Source organism: Myxine glutinosa, chromosome 8 (genome assembly GCF_964187855.1).
Source record: "Myxine glutinosa chromosome 8, kmMyxGlut1.1, whole genome shotgun sequence".
Classification (NCBI taxonomy): Eukaryota; Metazoa; Chordata; class Myxini; order Myxiniformes; family Myxinidae; genus Myxine; species Myxine glutinosa.
The window spans coordinates 166635096-166655543 of record NC_136268.1 but is presented as its reverse complement, the minus strand read 5'-3'; the positions used below and the strand labels follow the sequence as shown (position 1 = coordinate 166655543).

General features: G+C 42.2%; 1 protein-coding gene across 1 annotated transcript in view; it reads left to right on the top strand.

Annotated features, from left to right (window-relative positions):
* Nucleotides 1-20448, top strand: part of LOC137433066 (ankyrin-3) — a 482046-nt gene that overhangs the window by 362926 nt on the left and 98672 nt on the right. The window contains exons 22-23 of the mRNA XM_078784014.1: nt 5701-5773; nt 18139-18286. Coding sequence (XP_078640140.1) covers nt 5701-5773; nt 18139-18286 — 221 coding nt within the window. The remainder of the gene's footprint in view (nt 1-5700; nt 5774-18138; nt 18287-20448) is intronic.

The window sequence follows — 20448 nt, the reverse complement described above, 5'->3', positions numbered from 1 at the left end:
ACAGGTGCACGTGATGACATGACGATATATTCTGTGATACTGGGACATGGGACAATGTACAGATGCACGTGATGACATGACGGTATATTCTGTGATGAATGGACAATGTATAGGTGCATGTGATGACTTTACGATATATTCTGTGATGCTGGGACAATGTACAGGTGCACGTGATGACATGACGGTATATTCTGTGATATTGGGACAATGTACAGGTGCACGTGATGACATGACGATATATTCTGTGACTGGGACAATGTACAGGTGCACGTGATGACATGACGGTATATTCTGTGATACTGGGACAATGTACAGGTGCACGTGATGACATGACGGTATATTCTGTGATACTGGGACAATGTACAGGTGCACGTGGGGACAATGTACAGGTGCACGTGATGACATGATGGTATATTCTGTGATGAATGGACAATGTACAGGTGCACGTGATGACATGACGATATATTCTGTGATACTGGGACATGGGACAATGCACAGATGCATGTGATGACATGACGGTATATTCTGTGATGAACGGACAATGTATAGGTGCACGTGATGACTTTACGATATATTCTGTGATGCTGGGACAATGCACAGATGCACGTGATGACATGACGGTATATTCTGTGATGAATGGACAATGTACAGGTGCACGTGATGACTTTACGATATATTCTGTGATGCTGGGACAATGTACAGGTGCACGTGATGACATGACGGTATATTCTGTGATGATGGGACAATGTACCTGTGCACGTGATGACATCACGATATATTCTGTGATGCTGGGACAATGTACAGGTGCACGTAATGACATGACGATATATTCTGTGATGCTGGGACAATGTACAGGTGCACGTGATGACATGACGATATATTCTGTGATGCTGGGACAATGTACAGGTGCACGCGATGACATTAATATATATTCTGTGATGCTTGGACAATGTGCAGGTGCACGGGATGACATGACGGTATATTCTGTGACGATGGGACAATGTACCCGTGCGGCGTGCACGCGATGACATTACTATATATTCTGTGATGCTTGGACAATGTACAGGTGCACGTGATGACATGACGGTATATTCTCTGACGATGGGACAATGTACCCGTGCACGTGATGACATCACGATATAGGCCTACATGTTGAATTGAATGGCGAGCATGTTGAATCGTAGCATCCCAGCCAACACAATAAACACACCCGACAGTTGGCAACCCTTCTAGGTGTTAGTTTGGATATGGCCCAGGTGTAATGTGATAAATGCTCGCCTACTCTAAGTGTATTTTCTTGTATTGAAATGCGAGTCTGAATCTCAGTTCATGTCCACAAGTATTTTCACAAAACATTTATTTTATTTTGTATACAAGATCGAGGCTCATGAAGAAGAAGAAGAAGAACCACCTTTGGAGGCCATTTTTCCCTGCAGAGCAGGGGTTGGCCTTTTTCGGGCACCATGGTCCCCTTTTTGAAGCAATGTTTTACGGCCGGATGCCCTTCCTGCCGCCAATCCTGTTAGTCGACTCTTGCGACACACAGGGAATTACCAGTGAACTGGTACTCAATTTGCCGACCTCAGAAGGATGACAGGCTGAGTCAACCCCCCTGGTGTTAATTCAGCGATTAGACCGGGATTCGAACCCAGGATCCCAAGCCGGCACCCTAACCGCTAAGCCAACACCAGGCTACATCGAAGAGCTAAAAATCTTATCATTAATCTAACAATCTAATCGTATCATTTGAACATCTGCCTCTCATCTTTGCACCTTACCTGTTCTGTATCCTCTGGCTGCCTGTGTCTCTCTGATGGAAATCAAGGTGTTATTGTCATACCTCTTTTGGTTTAAATGTGTCTGCTTTATATCCCACTGATTATGTCCATTTGACCTGTTGCAGTGTAATCCGTGTACAGATCGGTATAGTGTGTACCATAAATAACTAGATGGTATTCATAGAATACTTACTCTGCACAGTCAACTTGGTGTGAACCAACTCTTCTATTTTTGAACGTTTCTTTTTTTTTTTGATCCAATATGGCTGCCAGACCACGTGAGCGATGACATCATAAATTTATATTCTCTAATATAATTGTTGCATCGATCATGCTCAATAAATTTAAAACTGATCAGACTAAGCATTGTCCCTGTCGAATTATAACGTCATAATTATGGCACCAATGACGTCATCGTTAATTAACAACACATATTCCCTATATAGAGTTCTTTACAATGAGCCATGTTTCAATTTTTTCCATAGAGCGGTTTTGGAAATATACAGGTGCAACGTTTTTCGGTTTTTCCAAGATGGCGCCTGTAACACATGACCTATGACGTCATGATTATCATTAAAATATTCTAAAGGAGGAGGCGCTCCTATGGTGAAAATTTCGTGTCCATCAGACCAACAGTTGCTGAAAAAAAATTAAATAATGATTAGATGGATAAGTGTTGTATTTGTTTATGACATCATAATGAAGGCACCGATGACATCATCATTAACATATCTTATTCCCCATGGGGAGTAGTTGACAATGAGCAGGTCTCAATTTTTTCCATGGAGTGGTTTCAGAGATATGGAGGTGTGAAGTTTTCCCAAGATGGCGCCTGCACTACGTGACCTATGACGTCATAATAATCATTAAAATATTCTACAGGAGGAGGCCCTCCTATAGTGAAAATTTCGTGTCAATCGGACCAAGAATTGCAGCGAAAAAAAAATTCATACTCATCGAATCAAGCTTTGTACTTGTCGAATTATGACCTCATAATTAAGGTGGCGATGACATCATCGTTAACATATGTTATTCCCCAAGCGGAGTACTTGACAATGAGCCATGTTTCCATTTTTTTCCACTGAGCGGTTTGGGTGATATATAAGTGTAACGTTTTTCCAAGATGGCGTCCGTACCACGTGACATATGGCATCATAATTATGAATAAAAAAATTCGACAGGCGGAGGCGCTCCTACGGTAAAATTTCGTGTCAATCGGACCAACGGTTGCCGAGAAAATGAATTTTAAAAATGCAGACACGGCACATGTACGGTACTGTACTCGTTCGATTGCTTAACCACGCTTTTTGCTTCGGGAGCGCAGGGTAACGAGTAATCACTCTTTGCAATGGTCCCAATGTATGGCCATTAATACGATGCTCCTGCACTCCTAGTGACTATAGCTCTGTGTATTTGATTGTGTGCTGAATCAAATAACCCACTTTCCTCATTTTGGATTGATTTTCAGGCATAGCTTATGGGGGCTACCTAATTGTGACGTCTAGCTAATTGTGATGTCTCACTTATTGTGAAGTCTATCTTATCGTGACTTCTTATCTTATTGTGAGATATAGCTTATTGTGACGACTAGATTATTGTGACGACTATCTTATTGTGACGGCTATCCTATTGTGACGTATAGTTTATTGTGATGTCTAGCTTATTGTCACGACTAGCTTACTGTGACATCCAGATAATTGTGACGTCTAGCTTATTGTGACGTCTAGCTAATTGCGACGTCTAGCTTATTGTGACGTCTAGCTAATTGTGACGTTAGCCTATTGTCACGACTAGCTTACCGTGACGACAAGCTTATTATGACGTCTAGCTTATTGTGACCTCTAGCTAATTGTGACGTCTAGCTAATTGTGACGTCTAGATAATTGTGACCACTAGCTAATTGTGACATCTAGCTTATTATGACGTCTAGCTTATTGTGATGACTAGCTTATTATGACGACTAGCTTATTGTGACGTCTAGCTAATTGTGACGTCTAGCTAATTGTGACGTATAGATAATTGTGACCACTAGCTAATTGTGACATCTAGCTTATTATGACGTCTAGCTTATTGTGATGACTAGCTTATTATGACGACTAGCTTATTGTGACCTCTAGCTAATTGTGACGTCTAGCTAATTGTGACGTCTAGATAATTGTGACCACTAGCTAATTGTGACATCTAGCTTATTATGACGTCTAGCTTATTGTGATGACTAGCTTATTATGACGACTAGCTTATTGTGACGTCTAGCTAATTGTGACATCTAGCTTATTGTGACGGCTATCTTATTGTGACGTTTGCCTTAGTCTGACGTTTGCCTTAGTCTGACTTCTAGCTTATTGTGACGACTAGCTTATTGTGACGTCTAGCTCATTGTGATATATAGCTTATTGTGACATCTAGCTTATTATTGCTAGATGACACAAGCTGAGCTCATTGTGATATATAGCTTATTGTGACATCTAGCTTATTATGACGTCTAGCTTATTGTGACGTCTAGCTAATTGTGACGTCTAGATAATTGTGAAGTCGAGATAATTGTGACGTCTAGCTAATTGTGACGTTTAGCTTATTATGACGTCTAGCTTATTGTGACGACTAGCTTATTATGATGACTAGCTTATTGTGACGTTTACCTTATTGTGACATCTATCTTATTGTGACGTTTACCTTATTGTGACGTTTGCCTTAGTGTGACGTCTAGCTTATTGTGACGTCTAGCTTATTGTGACGCCTAGCTAATTGTGACATTAGCTTATTGTCACGACTAGCTTACCGTGACGACAAGCTTATTATGACGTCTAGCTTATTGTGACGTCTAGCTAATTGTGACGTCTAGATAATTGTGACGGCTAGCTAATTGTGACGTCTAGATAATTGTGACCACTAGCTAATTGTGACGTCTAGCTTATTATGACCACTAGCTAATTGTGACGTCCACTTTATTGTGACGCCCGCTTATTATGACATCTCGCTTATTGTGACATCTAGCTTATTGTGACGGCCACTTTATTGTGACGTCTAGCTAATTGTGACGTCAAGCTTGTGAATGAGGTTTTTTTTCTCCAGTCTGGTTGATGAGATTGGTCTAAATTGATGTGTTCTCCATTACATCATCAAACTTTGTGCACCGAGTAGCAATGTTTCATTCCGTTTGGCATACCTGGTGTTGGCCTCATGGTTAGGGTGGCGGGCTTGGGATTCTAAGGTCCTGAGTTTGAATCCCGTTGAATTAACGCCAGGTGGGGTTGACTCAGCCTGTCATCCTTCCGAGGTCGGCAAAATCTTGGAGTACCAGATAACTGGTTAAAGAGAGGCATTGCATCAGCGACATACGTGCCCACAGAAATGATGCAACCAGCAGCCGGGTGGCTGCACACGAACCACCCATTCCGTTTGGCGAGATTGGTGGTCGGTAAATCCCACTCCGCTATCGATTAAATTATCAATGAATATATATACGGTATATTATTTAATCTCCAGCAAAAGTTTTTTTTTTGCTCCACAACTTTTTGTAATGTTGTTGGTTAATCAGCTTTCTTCGGTTGCTTGCTCCATGTATCATGGTTGTTGAGATGAAAATTAAATATATTATGTTTCCAAATCCACACCCTATTTGGACTTTAACCGCTCGGTGTGGTTTTTCAGGCCACGCGTGGTCGGGCCGAAGCTCATTGCACGTGGTCTGGTCCATCGTGTGCTCGGTTTGAAAGCGAATGGTAGAAGGCCAGATGGTAACGTCTGGTAACGATGGTAACGATTTAGATGCCAGATGGTAACGTTGCGCGGATTGTAATCGTTTCTAACGAATACAGTATCATTGTGGGACATGGCGTTGTGACAGTACATGAACGAGGAAGTTTGTCAGCCTGGAGGAGGGACTTGTGGCTAACAACATTTTCTCTTTTCTTTTGCCCAGAACACAATGGAGAAACACAAGCTGAATGTCCCGGAGACAATGAATGAGGCCTTGGACTTGTCCGATGATGAAGGTGATTTGATTTTACAGCCATTTTGCCCCCATAGACCCTTTTTTCAGACTGTGAGTATTTCCGCAAATTAATTTGTTTTTAACTGTCGTTATGTCCATACCATGGTGTCCAGAGGGCAATGACGGGTTGCTTTGTTGGGTTGTTAGGGTTGACATATTGCTCGGCGTGGTGAAAGAATAAACATCTGAAGATGACAACATCACACATTTAGCAAATGTGGAACAAAATAACCACGTGGAATGCCTCCGTCATCGTATCGGACTTGGATGTAAGTCCATACAGGAAGTGTGTAGAGACCCACGGGCCTTGGACCCCCGCCACGTTGACAGTGCACTCCCTGTTCCATGTTTCCGTCCCCTGAGCTTCTCCATCGCTGTGATTCCTGTCTGTGATTCCTGTCTGTGATTCCTCTCTGTGATTCCTGTCTGTGATTCCTGTCTGTGATTCCTCTCTGTGATTCCTCTCTGTGATTCCTCTCTGTGATTCCTCTCTGTGATTCCTCTCTGTGATTCCTCTCTGCGTGAAGGCCTTGCAAACACTCTGGACGTCACGTGATTTAATATATCGCGAAAATGTCTTTCACGTCGCTGGCAATTAATTTTGACATTGATTGAAGGCTCGTGGAAGAGGAATGCAGGGCACGTAAATGGAATGCAGGGCACGTAAATGGAATGCAGGGCACGTAAATGGAATGCAGGGCATGTAAATGGAATGCGGGGCACGTAAATGGAATGCAGGGCACGTAAATGGAATGCAGGGCACGTAAATGGAATGCAGGGCACGTAAATGGAATGCAGGGCACGTAAATGGAATGCAGGGCATGTAAATGGAATGCGGGGCACGTAAATGGAATGCGGGGCACGTAAATGGAATGCGGGGCACGTAAATGGAATGCAGGGCATGTAAATGGAATGCGGGGCACGTAAATGGAATGCGGGGCACGTAAATGGAATGCAGGGCACGTAAATGGAATGCAGGGCACGTAAATGGAATGCAGGGCACGTAAATGGAATGCGGGGCACGTAAATGGAATGCGGGGCACGTAAATGGAATGCAGAGCACGTAAATGGAATGCGGGGCACGTAAATGGAATGCAGGGCAAAGACGTTTAAAGAGATGAATATTCCTTAACTTGAATTGGAAGTATTTTGAGAGATAATGGACAGAAATATTTTGTATATGGGATTCAAACCTGGTTTCACCTTTATCATCAAGCGAAGTGGTTCAGTTGGGGACACGTGAACATGCCAACCCCATACTTTTTATACATTCAATATTCATTTTAGCTTAATCTTCATGATTCCATGATCATGATTCCATGATTTTATTAGCCCCTGTTGGAGTTGGTCAGAAACAGGGACTTATGGATTGGGTCTCGTCCATCCGTCCATCTGTCCGTCCGCAGCCATATCTCAGACATGTACAGACAGATTGTGTACAAACTTGTCACAAAGACGACACATGATGGTATACATTATGGTATACGTATGCAAATTATTTTCCTTTGAGATTCCATCAAATATGTCCGACTGGCGACCAATATAGCTGTAAAAAAACCCAACGTTGAACACGTCCTCAGCCATTTCTCGAACATGCATTTACCAATCTTGTTTAAACTTTGCAAAAAGATAACGAATGATGGCTTTACTCATACTCGTCATTTTTTTTGAGATCAGATCCAAGATGGCCGACTGGCGGGCATTTCGTTACTTAAACGTTTCCCCAAGCAACCATGATACAGTACATTGCATGGACCGATTTTGGTTCTCGGACATGCATGGACCGATTTTGTTCAAACTTGGCACAAGCACAGTACATGACGTCATATATGTGCACCTCACTTTATTTTGCGATCTGATCAAATATGGCCGACTGGGATACTGGCGGCCATTTAAGTTGTAAAAAAACCCGGTATTGAACACGTTCTGAACGATTTCTCGAACATGCATTTAACAATATTGTTCAAACATGGGAAACAGATGATGAACGATGGCTTACATATGCACTTCGTTTTTCCCAAGATCAGTTCCAAGATGGCCGACTGGTGTCCATTTCATTACTTAAACGTGTCCTCAACCATTTCCCGGACATGCATGGACCGATTTTGTTCAAACTTGGCACAAAGAAAATACTTGAGAGGGAGTATACATATGCAGACGATTTTGTTTTTCAATGCGACCAAAGATAGTGGATTGGCGGCCATTGCAGTTCATTTTTTCGCATTCTGATGAAAGATCGCGGAGTGGCAGCCATTTTGTTGATGTGTATAATTATTTATTAGACAACATAACAGTGAGTATAATTTCCACTTTACGGCTATAAAACTACAATAAAATAATTTAATCGTTTGTGGATGACAATATTAAAGTACCTGCGATGCAGGTGGTGGTGGGCGTGGTGAGTGGATGTCAAAGCATTACAGAGCGATACAGGTGGAGGGAGGGGAGGGGTGGAGTGCATGTGTAAGTGTAACCGAGCATCTTACATGTCACGTGACCAATTATCTTACACAATATAACTACATGACCCACATCATTGATGTTGATGACCGAATATGTCAATCGTACACAACCCGCAATCTTACATGTCACATGGTCACAAGTCAGTTGCACATACACATACATCTTGTAAATATGGGCTGGCCCTTCAACTCAATACAGCAAAATTACTATAACCACGGGGTCCATGACACTTTAGGTCTTTTACTCCTTGGTTTACTTTAAAAATAAACCCTCGATGATTCGTTGACCAAATCAGATTTTACCAAAATGCTTCCTTCCAATTCTCAGAGTCCACTGGGTAGCAATGTCACACCTCACGTGTACGTTTCTTGTACGATTTGCCATCAAGGTGTTTGGTTTATTATTGTGACACGACATGACCTTTTCCCAAGGAAGGTGCATCACCATTACCCCATAAAGGAAACCAAGAAAAAAGGATTGTAACAGTGTTGTAGGGCAGCTTGTGTTCCAGCCAGACATGTCCATGAAAGACACGTGTACTTGACTGAAAGCCTTGTACTGTATTCCCATTGCAGCATTTGTCAACTCTGTGCCAAACCACGAACACCTGTTTGCACACGATATTGATTGATTGATTTCAAAGTGCAGTCGGGCGGTCATCGCAGCACTGTTTGTTTTCCCCATGTGGACTTTGCTGCCGAATGATAAACATTTTTATAATTTATTTATTTATGTATTTATTTGTTTACTTATTTATATTCATTTTGGGCTGCTTGTGTCGAAAGATTCTTATCGTGTAGTCGATGTATGTGAAGCATTTTGGTGTTTAAGTTGTTTGTAATTTGTTCATTCATTCTCATTCATATGCACTCGGGTTAGGGTTTGCGATAGCATTGGGTTTAGGGTTAGGGTTCGAGTTAGGGTTGTTAGGGTTAGGGTTGTTAGGGTTAGGGTTAGGGTTGTTAGGGTTAGGGTTCGAGTTAGGGTTGCTAGGGTTAGGGTTAGGGTTAGGGTTGCTAGGGTTAGCGTTAGGGTTAGGGTTGCTAGGGTTAGGGTTAGGGTTAGGTTTAGGGTTAGGCTGGCAGGATGGCCGAGAGGTATGAACTCTTGTCTCTGGGCTGTCTATCCGAGGATCAAATCTCGACCCAGTTATGAATTGTCATCCTGATGTTTTGCATATCGGGTGAGGCATCGATTTGGTGGATTTTAAAGATCTCACAGTGTTTTTGTCAAAGGGTAGACAAGTTAACACTGGCACTTATTGCTTCTAGAACAAATTCCATATTCTTGCCTGCCCAGCTGGTTGGTCAATGATTTGGGTGGAATACACTCCCTAGCCAATCCCTCAAGATGGTGGGATTGTTTGGGGCCTTTAAAGCAGTCAAGAGGTATAATTAATATCCACTGTTGAAGTGGATACTCCTTCACTCAGCGACATTACACAGGCCAATGACAAGTTAACATAAAATACCATTCGTTAAACTGCAAATTAAATGACATACAGTATCACACATAAAGTCTATCTTTTGCTGGTAAACTTGTCATCGAACCTTCGAACCTCAAGAATCTGCCGGCAGCACATTGCCCCAATCTCCCTCTCCAAGCCATGGTTCCTTATCAAGGAAGTGCACACCCTGTGCTGTGAGGCCACACGCATGCTATAAAAAGGGTAATTGCTGCCAACACAGCCCTCATTAAGTTAGCTTGCCTCACAAAATACAACAAACGGAAGTAAATGAACTTGGGATTCGCAGTATGTTACCCTCCTTGGTGGGGCAGTAAATGTAATTCTGTGGGTTTGAAGAAATGCCTTACCTCGTTTTCACTTTTCTTCATCATTTTCTCGTTTGCGTGAGTGATTGGTACTGTCACGTCACCGGCGATTAGGACCGCCTGATGACGTATAGCCGAACTGCTTTAACTCCTGAGGCGGCACCCAATATGGCTGTTAACGCACGCGCGCACGAGATGGAAGGTTGCGAGGCGTTTATCTGAATGAAAAGACGGGTTTATTCCGAAACCACAAAACATGCAAACACCACAACAAATTCAACAATCAAATAATTTATTCAAAATAAAGCATGACGAAATAAAGGTTGAGGTAAACTAATTGAAATTCCAACTGAGGTAAACAATTCTAAATTTTGAGACATCTCCACACAGTCACAAATACGAACACACAGGGGAAAGTAAAATATAACAAAATGTCCTTCTTGCCGGCTGGCACTTATCTTGCCCAACGGGTCCTTCTGTGCGGTTTGCATCTGGGGACGAGGCTCAGAGTTCGATGTCCCTCCGGCGGGAACCTGGCACAAGATGGCGGCAGTGCTGCGCTCGACGGTGCCACGAACGCGAGGTGAGGTGAGAAGTCGAGACGTTTTATTTTAGGCTCCCCCACTGCTTAGGGATGGATGTTCAGCGTGGCTTCTAGCCCACCAAAGAAAAGAGCTGCAGTCGACCCTCTCTCCGGTCGCTCTCCTCCATAGCGCACAAACTTCACGAAGCCAACTCAACAAATATGGCGAGCGTCTTGTTTGAGCAAAAAGATCGCGCACTCTCTTCTTCACTCCTGAGAGCTAATTGAGAAGTTCCCTCGAAATCGCCTCATGCTCTGCCTATGTCCACAGTCCAATCACATCCCTCGGGGCGTGGCCCGACGAATCTTCATCCACCGCCCTCCCCCTCCCCCCCCCCCCCCCCCCACCCGATTCTACCACTCCTGTGGGAGGGCCTTTTTCTTCTTAGGTCCATGGGGGCAGGGCTTCGTCCGAAAGGCTGCTGCTTGGCTTTCTGCCGGCGCAGTAATTGTAATTTAACGGTGGCTTCCATGGCCGCCAGAAGACATTTGGCAGCAAAACTTAAGGGGAAAGATTACAGAGGGTAAGTATGTACTGGGGAAAATTCTCCTTAATCCCTACCACTAATTAGCACTGCTTCATCCACCATGTGAAGAACAATTCAACAACCTGAAGCTACAGTTTTTTGTATACTGAATCGAGGCTCGTGAAAGAGCTAACATTTACTTCACAAACAAATCAAGCAGACAAACAAAATATATAAAAAGAGGGAGCGGAAGACAAGATGGGGAGAGAAGGGGAAGCACACAAACACAACATTTGAGAGCAGGGAGATGTGTGGAAGGGAGAGGGCTTGGGGGGAGGAGGTGTGGGAATGGGGGGGGGGGGGGGAGGGAGAAGTATAAAACACAAGGACACCAAGGACTTTCAGGACAGAAGTTGGTATTTCAAAAAAGTGGAATTGGGGTAAAATTAGCAGGGGTAGAAAAGATCAAGGTTTTGGATGGGGGAAGATAAGAGATGGTGGTGAACAGCTGTTTTAAAGACCTGGAGGGTGGAGTGAGATTGAAGAGAGTGAGGGAGTTTGTTCCAGAGGCGGGAGAAAAGAGAAGTGAAGGTGAGCAGACAGTCTTGATTTTGGCAGTTTAACCATAAGAGGGTTGCAGGCAGATCTTGTGTGACCTGTAGGAATATTTGCGGGACATTTGGAGAGCTGGGGGGGGGTGGGGGGGGCAAGGCCAGAGAGGAGTCGGTAGAAGACAGAAAGACCACCAACCTGTCTGCGGTGAGTGAGTGAGAGGCCCTTGGAGTTAGCTTCATCGCGGGAGATTCCAATGATTCTGAATGCTTTGGTTTCAACAGCGTGAAGACGAGCTAGGTGTGAGGCAGGAGCACCAGCCCAGAGGGGAGAGCAGTATTCCATTGAGCTGCAGATGAAAGCCTTGTATGTGGTGAGGAGCTCAGGTGTGCCAAGGAAGGACTTCGCACGATGGAGGATGCCCAGTCGGCGACTGGCTTTGGAGGCCAGATTTGAAATGTGGTTTTCCCAGGAAAGATCATGGCAGATAGTGAGACCCAAAAGCTTGAGTGACAGAACTTCTTGGAGAGGATTATTCAGAAAGTGGATGGGAGGGTTGTCCAGTCGGTCTTTTCGGAGAGACATCGTAAGAGTGTGAGATTTGTCAGGATTGAAAGACATGTTCCACTTGTTTGCCCAGTCTGTGATTTTGTCCAGGTCTGCAGAGAGTGAGGAGGCTGCAGACTGCCGATCTGAGGGATGAGGAATGGAGCGGCAGAGAGTGAGGAGGCTGCAGACTGCCGATCTGAGGGATGAAGAATGGAGCGACAGAGAGTAGAGTCATCAGCAAAGAGATAGAGAGGATTTTCAAGAGAGTCAGTGAGATCATTGATGAAGACCAGAAAAAGCACAGGGCCCAGAACACTGCCTTGGGGAACTCCAGCCTGAACAGGAAGAGGAGATGAGAGAGTTTTCCTACTTATTACATCGAGATTTCTTCTACGTGTCACACAGTCCATGCTAGTAATTTTACAGTGCTACCTCTCCTCCGGTATTCTTTCACGTACTCCCCATAAATGTGACATTATTTATTTAAGGTTTGAAGTTGAGAACCCCTCTTGGTGAATTTAACCCTCTGGTCTAATTTGGTTCAAACTTGGCATGTGTACTTGACTCAAAGCACAGTACATCATGACATTCACGTTTACCTCACTTTATTTTGGGATCTGAACAAAGATGGCCGACTGGTAGACAGGCAGCCATTTCAGTTGTAAAAAACTTGATGTTGACCATGTCTTCAACCATTTCTCAGACATGCCTTTACCGATCTTGTGCAACTTTGGCACACAGAGAATGAATGATGGTTTAAATATGCACGTCATTTGATTTCAAGATCAAATCCAAGATGGCCGAGTGGCGGCCATTTTGTTACTTAAACGTGTCTCCAACCGTTTCTCGACATGCATGGACCGATTTTGTTCAAACTTGGCATAAAAACAACACATGCGAGAATACATATGCAAAAGATTTTGTTTTTAACCCGATCAAAGATGGTTTCAACAATAGTGAGCAAGTACTTTGTCAAAAACATTATTCTTTGTTTTTTGATTAATCAAAGAATTGATGAGTTATTTAATTATTAGCGATAAATTCAGTACTTATACATTTCCTTTCTCTTCTGGGCATTATCTCAGGCACCTTTTGAGTTAGGAAGCTGATATTTGGACATGACAATGACCAAGTCATTTGGCTGCAAAGGCTATTTTTGATTTATTGATTAATCAATTAATAGATTATTTAATTATTCAATTAATGACTAATTTTTTTTTTAAAGTTACATATTCTGATGAAATGGTGGTGGTTTACGTGTTCTATTAGCGAATTTATTAATTATTTCATTTTTTTAATGATTATTATTTATTTATTTTCATTATTAATTATTTCTTTATTTTATTTCTCCTCTGGGCAATATCTCAGGCACCTTTTGAGCTAGGGAGCTGATATTTGGACATGACAATGACCAAGTGATTTGGCTGTAAAGGGTATTTTTGATTTCCTCTCTGACATCTCTGACATAAATCATACCTCTCTGACAGATGCCAGTTCATCTCCATCAATAACTGCAAATCCCCCACTGCTCCCCTCCCCCAAGGTGTCCCCCAAGGTTCAGTTCTTGGCCCCCTCCTCTTCATCCTTTACCTGTCCCCGCTCGGTCACTTAATCCGCCGTCATGGTCTCCAATTCCACTGCTTCGCCGATGACATCCAGCTTTTCATCTCCACCAAGTCCGTCTCCACCGACACCCACTCTATCCTGACAAACTGCATCACTGAAATAAAATCCTGGCTTCAAATCAACTTCCTCAAGCTTAACTGTGATAAATCTGAAATAATCATCATTGGCCCAAAAACGCTCACAAAATCCACCCATAACTTTGCCCTCAACATCGACGGTATCCCAGTATCCACCTCCCCTCACATCCGGAATCTTGGCGTCATCTTTGACCAAACCCTTTCCTTCGACAAATACACTAAACAGATCACAAAGTCAGCCTTCTTTCACCTGAAAAACATTGCCCGTCTCCGCTCATCCCTCTCCTCCACGGCTGCAGAAACCCTCATCCACGCCTTCATCACCTCCCGTCTGGACTACTGCAATAGCCTCCTCTATGGTTCACCCTCAAAAATCACCAATAAACTCCAATACATTCAGAACTCCGCTGCCCGTCTACTCACTCATTCCCGGACCCGTGACCACATCACCCCCGTCCTTTACAAGCTTCACTGGCTCCCCATCCCCCAGAGAATCCAGTACAAAATCCTCCTCTTGACATACAAAGCCCTCCATAACCTGGCCCCATCCTACCTGGCTGACCTCCTCTCCAGACACACTCCCACCCGCAACCTCCGCTCTGCTGGTACCAACCTCCTGACCCCCTCCATCCGGACCAAATTCAGATCCTGGGGGGACAGGGCCTTCTCCATCGCTGCTCCCACCCTCTGGAACTCACTACCTCACACCATCAGAGACTCCTCCTCACTCACCACATTCAAAACATCACTAAAGACCCACCTGTTCAACGCTGCATTCAACATTCAACCCACAGCATTTAACCCCTGACTATCTCTTCTCCTTCTCCCTCCTTTTGCTTTAAATATTTCCCTATTGATTCTTGTCTTGTCTTTTTGATTCTTGTCTTATATATATGCCGTATATCGCTGCTGTTTGTTTTCTTGATTCTTGTCTTTTTGCAATTGTTGTTTTCATGTATTGTTATGCATTATGTTTTCCACTCTGTCAAAGCGCCTTTGGGCTTCTGGAAAAGCGCTATACAAAATAAATGAATTATTATTATTATATTATTATTTATTGATTAATTAATTAATCGATTAATTATTTAATTATTCGATGAATGACTTAATTAATTATTATTATTTTAAGTTACAGATTCGGATGAAATGGTGGTGGTTTTTGTATTCTATTAGACAATTGATTAACTATTTAAAAAAATTAATGATTATTATTTATTTATTTTCATTATTAATCATTTATTAATTTTCTTTCTCATCTGGGCAATATCTCAGGCACCTTTTGAGCTAGGAAGCTAATATTTGGACATGACAGTGACCAAGTAATGTGACTACAAAGGATATTTTTGATTTATTGATTAATCATTTAATCGATTAATTATTTATTGATTAATCAATTAATTATTTAATTTTTATTAATGACTTATTTAATTAAATTTCTAAAAGATACATCTTCGGATGAAGCACTAGTGGTTAGTTATGGTATTAGCCAATTGATTAAGAAAATATTTTATGATAATCTTTTATTGATTTTAATTATGCAATTAATCAATCAATTATTGCACACCTCTCCCTCCCAATGCAATCTCTATGAGCTGCACTGCAGGATATTTAATTATTTGGCATGGGGGCGGTGTACTTTGAATGTATCTGTACTTGTTTGTTTGTTTTCTTGTTGTTTGTTTGTTTGTTTGTCCGGGCGATATCTCAGCCATCCCTTTGACCTAGGAAGCTGAAATTTCGGCATAATAGTGAGCAAGTACTTTGGCAAAAACGGTATTTTTTGTTTTTTGATTTATCAAGTAATCGATTGGGGTGGAGGGATTATACAGTCACGTGAAAATGTAATTACACCCCATGTAAAGTTTTGACTTTTTCAACATATTTCAACATACAGCTATTTGATCTTCATTTCAACAATATTGATAGATAAAGGTGATATAATATAACAAATATCATGAAACATTTACATTTTGTAGTCCATTGTATAATTTAAATAAACATAAATGCAAATTTCGCATGTGGAAAAAGTAAGTACACCCCTGCATTTATCACGACTTCAAATACCTAAAATTAGAATCAGGTGCACCAGCTCAGGTGCAAATGATTAGACCATCATCAGAGAGGATCTTGGAGGAACCTGTCTTATTTAAACCTCACACATTTCGTTTGGTTTGCTCTTTGTTGTTGAAGTGAGCGGCGTCACCATGCCTAGATCAAAAGAGCTCTCTGAGGCCTTCAGAAAGAAGGTTATAGATGCCTTCGAGTCTGGGAAGGGATTTAAATATATCTCCAAACAATTTGAAATCAATCATTCGACTGTCCGGAAGATCATCTACAAGAGGAGAAGATGCCAAACAACTGCTAACTTGTTCAGGCCAGGCCGCCCCAGCAAGTTCAGCCCGAGAACAGACCGCAAGATGCTGAAAGAAGTCTCTAAGAACCCCCATAATGTCATCACGGGACCCACAGGTAGCTCTTGCCACTGTTGATGTCAAAGTGCACGAGTCTCCCATTAGAAAGAGGCTGCATGAATTTGATCTACATGGGAGGTGTGCCATGAGGAAAGCTTTGCTGTCCAGAAAGAACATCAGGGCAAGACTAAAGTTTGCCAATGAACACCGAAGCAAAGACCAGCACATCTGGAATAATGTGCTCTGGACAGATGAGTCAAAGGTAGAGCTATTTGGCCACAGTACCAGAAGACATGTTTGGCAAAAACCAAAGACAGCATTTTACCACAAGAACCTGATACCAACTGTAAAGCATGGTGGTGGAAATATTATGGTTTGGGGCAGCTTTGCTGCATCAGGGCCTGGGCAGCTCACCATCATATAATCCACTATGAATTCTTCATTGTACCAGAGGGTGCTTGAGGATAATGTGAGGCCATCTGTCGGAGAGTTGAAGCTCAACCGAAGGTGGACCTTGCAACATGACAATAACCCTAAAAATACCAGTAAATCCACCAAAGAATGGCTGAAAAGAAAGAAATGGAGGGTTCTGGAATGGCCAAGTCAAAGCCGGGACCTAAATCCCATCGAGATGTTGTGGGGGGATTTGAAACGAGCTGTGCATGCAAGAAACCCCTCAAACATCACGCAGCTGAAAGAATTCTGCATTGAGGAGTGGGCAAAAATTCTCCCAGTCGATGTCAGAGACTCGTAGACAGTTATAAGAAACGCCTACTTGAGGTTGTTTCTGCCAAAGGGGGCAATACCACCTATTAGAGCCAAGGGTGTACTTACTTTTTCCACATGCGAAATTTGCATTTATGTTTATTTAAATTATACAATGGACTACAAAATGTAAATGTTTCATGATATTTGTTATATTATATCACCTTTATCTATCAATATATAATTACCTTTATCTCCTTTGTGCTTTGAATATTTCCCTATTGATTGTTCTTTTTTGCAATTGTTTTTACGTTTTGCTATGCATTATGTTTTGCACTCTGTCAAAGCGTCTTTGGGCTTCCTGAAAAGCGCTATCTATCTATAATTCCAGTAATCTCTGTATGTCTGTGTGTATGTCTGTGTGTCTGTGTGTCTGTGACCGCTGTTTCTCGACAACCACGGGTCCGATATACTTTAAACTTGCCAGGTATATTCCTGGGGACCCGAGGATGTGCCTTTTCAAGGTTTCATATTAATCGGACAAGTAGTTACCGAGCTATGGCGATTTAGCCGTTCGCCGTTCGCTTTGGCTTTGCGAATGGACCAAACCATTCATGTAAATAGAGGGGGGGGGGGGGGGGGGTTCTGTGGTCGTTCGCTTTGGCTTTGCGAAAGGACCAAACCATTTCATGTAAATAGAGGGGGGGGGGGGGTTCTGTGGTCGTTACTGCCACGCGGTTTGGAATGTTTTTCCGAACGGGCACCCACGTACGGGCACGTCCTAGTATAAAATAAATGCATTACTATTATTATTATTAATATTGTTGAAATGAAGATCAAATAGCTGTATGTTGAAATATGTTGAAAAAGTCAAAACTTTACATGGGGTGTACTTACTTTTTCACGTGACTGTATAATTATATTATTATATATATTTATTATATATATATATAATTTTATATATAATTATATATAATTATATATATTTATATATATAATTATGTATATAATTATATATATTTCCTGCAGATCCATAGATACCATGCATAATTAAAACAGATGAATATATGGAAAGATAGCATGTGGATTTCAGAACGATGAATCCCTGCCAAACAAACACTTCAGATAATTATGCGAATGATACTGTTTTTTTTATACAGGCGAAGATGGTCTCACCAGTGGAGAATACTTAAGGCCGGAGGACCTCAAAGAACTTGGGGATGATTCCCTACCTACAAGTCATTTTTTGCATGACAGTTCGACGTACCTGGGGGGCTCATACAGCTTGGCACGAGGCCTGTCTGCAAGGTGAGGCCCTTCCATTGAGTCTAATCCAGACACACTAACTAATTACTCACCAAAATCAGTTCGCTAACCACCACAATGTTTACCAGCGTTTGGCAAGAAAGCCAGATTTGCTCAGTCTTAGTTCAGCATTGCTGGTTGTTAAACTCATTTTTAGTCGAAACTAACAATGGACTCATTTGCCTATGTTGACCGAGCTCGGAATTCTGATTTTGCAACCGGCTTTGGCCAGAAAATTGCCGAATATAAAGGAAGCACCCCATTGAGCCACAATTGATTTCGGGTTATAAAGAGACCATCTCGGGATGTCGTAGTGTGTGCGTGGTCTCCAGCTCACCTGCCACAGGTATTCAATACAAATTATTTTTTCTTCAAGATGGACCTGGAGTATTATTGGGAGGAGTGTTAATTACCCTTACCCTGTGGTTGCCAATCACATGTTGATAGAGAAAGAGAATGAGACAGATTAATCAATAAGTATGAGTGAATGAATGAATATCTAAATTTACTCTTTGCCATTTATCAAATAGATGTGAAATGTGTGAAGTAAGTAAGCACTTAAGGAACTAGATGGTATTCATAGAACACTTACCCTACGCAGTCAACTTGTTGCGAGCCAACTCTTCTGTTTTTGAACATTTTTTTTTCTCTGATCCAATATGGCTGCCAGACCACGTGAGCGATGACATCATAAATTTATAATTCTCTAATATAATTGTTGCATAGATCACGCTCAATACATTTCAAACTGATCAGCCTAAGCGTTGTCCCTGTTGAATTATGACGTCATAATTATGGCACCAATGACGTCATCATTAACAACACCTATTCCCCAAATGGAGTTCTTTACAATGAGCCATGGTAAAAAAATTTCGATGCATCGGTTTTGGAGATATAGAGGTGCAACGTTTTTCGGTTTTTCCAAGCTGGAGCCTCTACCACATGACCTATGACGTCATGATTATCATTATAATATTCTAAAGGAGGAGGTGCTCATATGGTGAAAATTTTATGTCCATCAGACCAACAGTTGCTGAAAAAAAAAATTATTGGATGGATAAGTGTTGAATTTGTCCAATTATGATGTCATAACGAGGGCACCGATGACATCATCATTAACATATCTTATTCCCCAATGGGAGTAGTTGACAATGAGCCAGATCTCAATTTTTTTCATTGGAGTGGTTTCAGAGATAGAGGTGCGAAGTTTTTCCAAGATGGCGCCTGTACCACGTGACCTACGACGTCATAATATTCACTAAAATATTTTACAGGAGGAGGCCCTCCTGTGGTGTACATTTTGTGTCAATCGGACCAAGAATTGCAAAGAAAATGAATTTTTAAAATGCAGATATGGCACACGGCACATGTACGGCACACGTATGCAACTGAATGCTTAACCTTGATTTTCGCTTCACATGCACAGGGTAATAATGTGGTACACTCATATAAAATGCTATTTCATTTTCATACAATCATTTTGTCATGTGACCACATGAAGTGACCAGTCTTACTCGATATTGCTCTGGTTTTCTTTTCATCTTTTCTGTTCTGCTCAGTCTGATGCCAAGGTAGGGACCAATCATTCATTGTCATCCTGTGTTTCAAATCAACTTCCCACAGCCATCTTCCCTATATGGGTGTGTGTGTGTGTGTGTGTGCGTGTGTGGATGTGTGTGTGTGTGTGTGTGTGTGTGTGTATGTGTGTGTGTGGATGTGTGTGTGTGTGTGTGTGTGGATGTGTGTGTGTGTATGTGTATGTGTGTGTGTGTGTGTGGATGTGTGTGTGTGTGTGTGTGTGGATGTGTGTGTGTATGTGTATGTGTGTTTGTATGTGTGTGTGTGTGTGTGTGTGTGTGTGTGTGTGTGTGTGTGTATGTGTGTGTGTGGATGTGTGTGTGTGTGTTTGTATGTGTGTGTGTATGTGTGTGTGTGTGTGGGTGTGTTTGTGCTTGCGTGTGTGTGTGTGTATGTGTGTGCGTGTATGTGTGTGCGTGTATGTGTGTGTGTGGATGTGTGTGTGTGTTTGTATGTGTGTGTGTGTGTGTGTGTTTACATGTGTGTTTGCGTGTGTGTTTGCATGTGTGTTTGCGTGTGTGTGTTTGCATGTGCGTTTGCTTGTGTGTGTGTGTGTGTGTGTGTGTGTGTGAGTGTTTGTGTGTGGA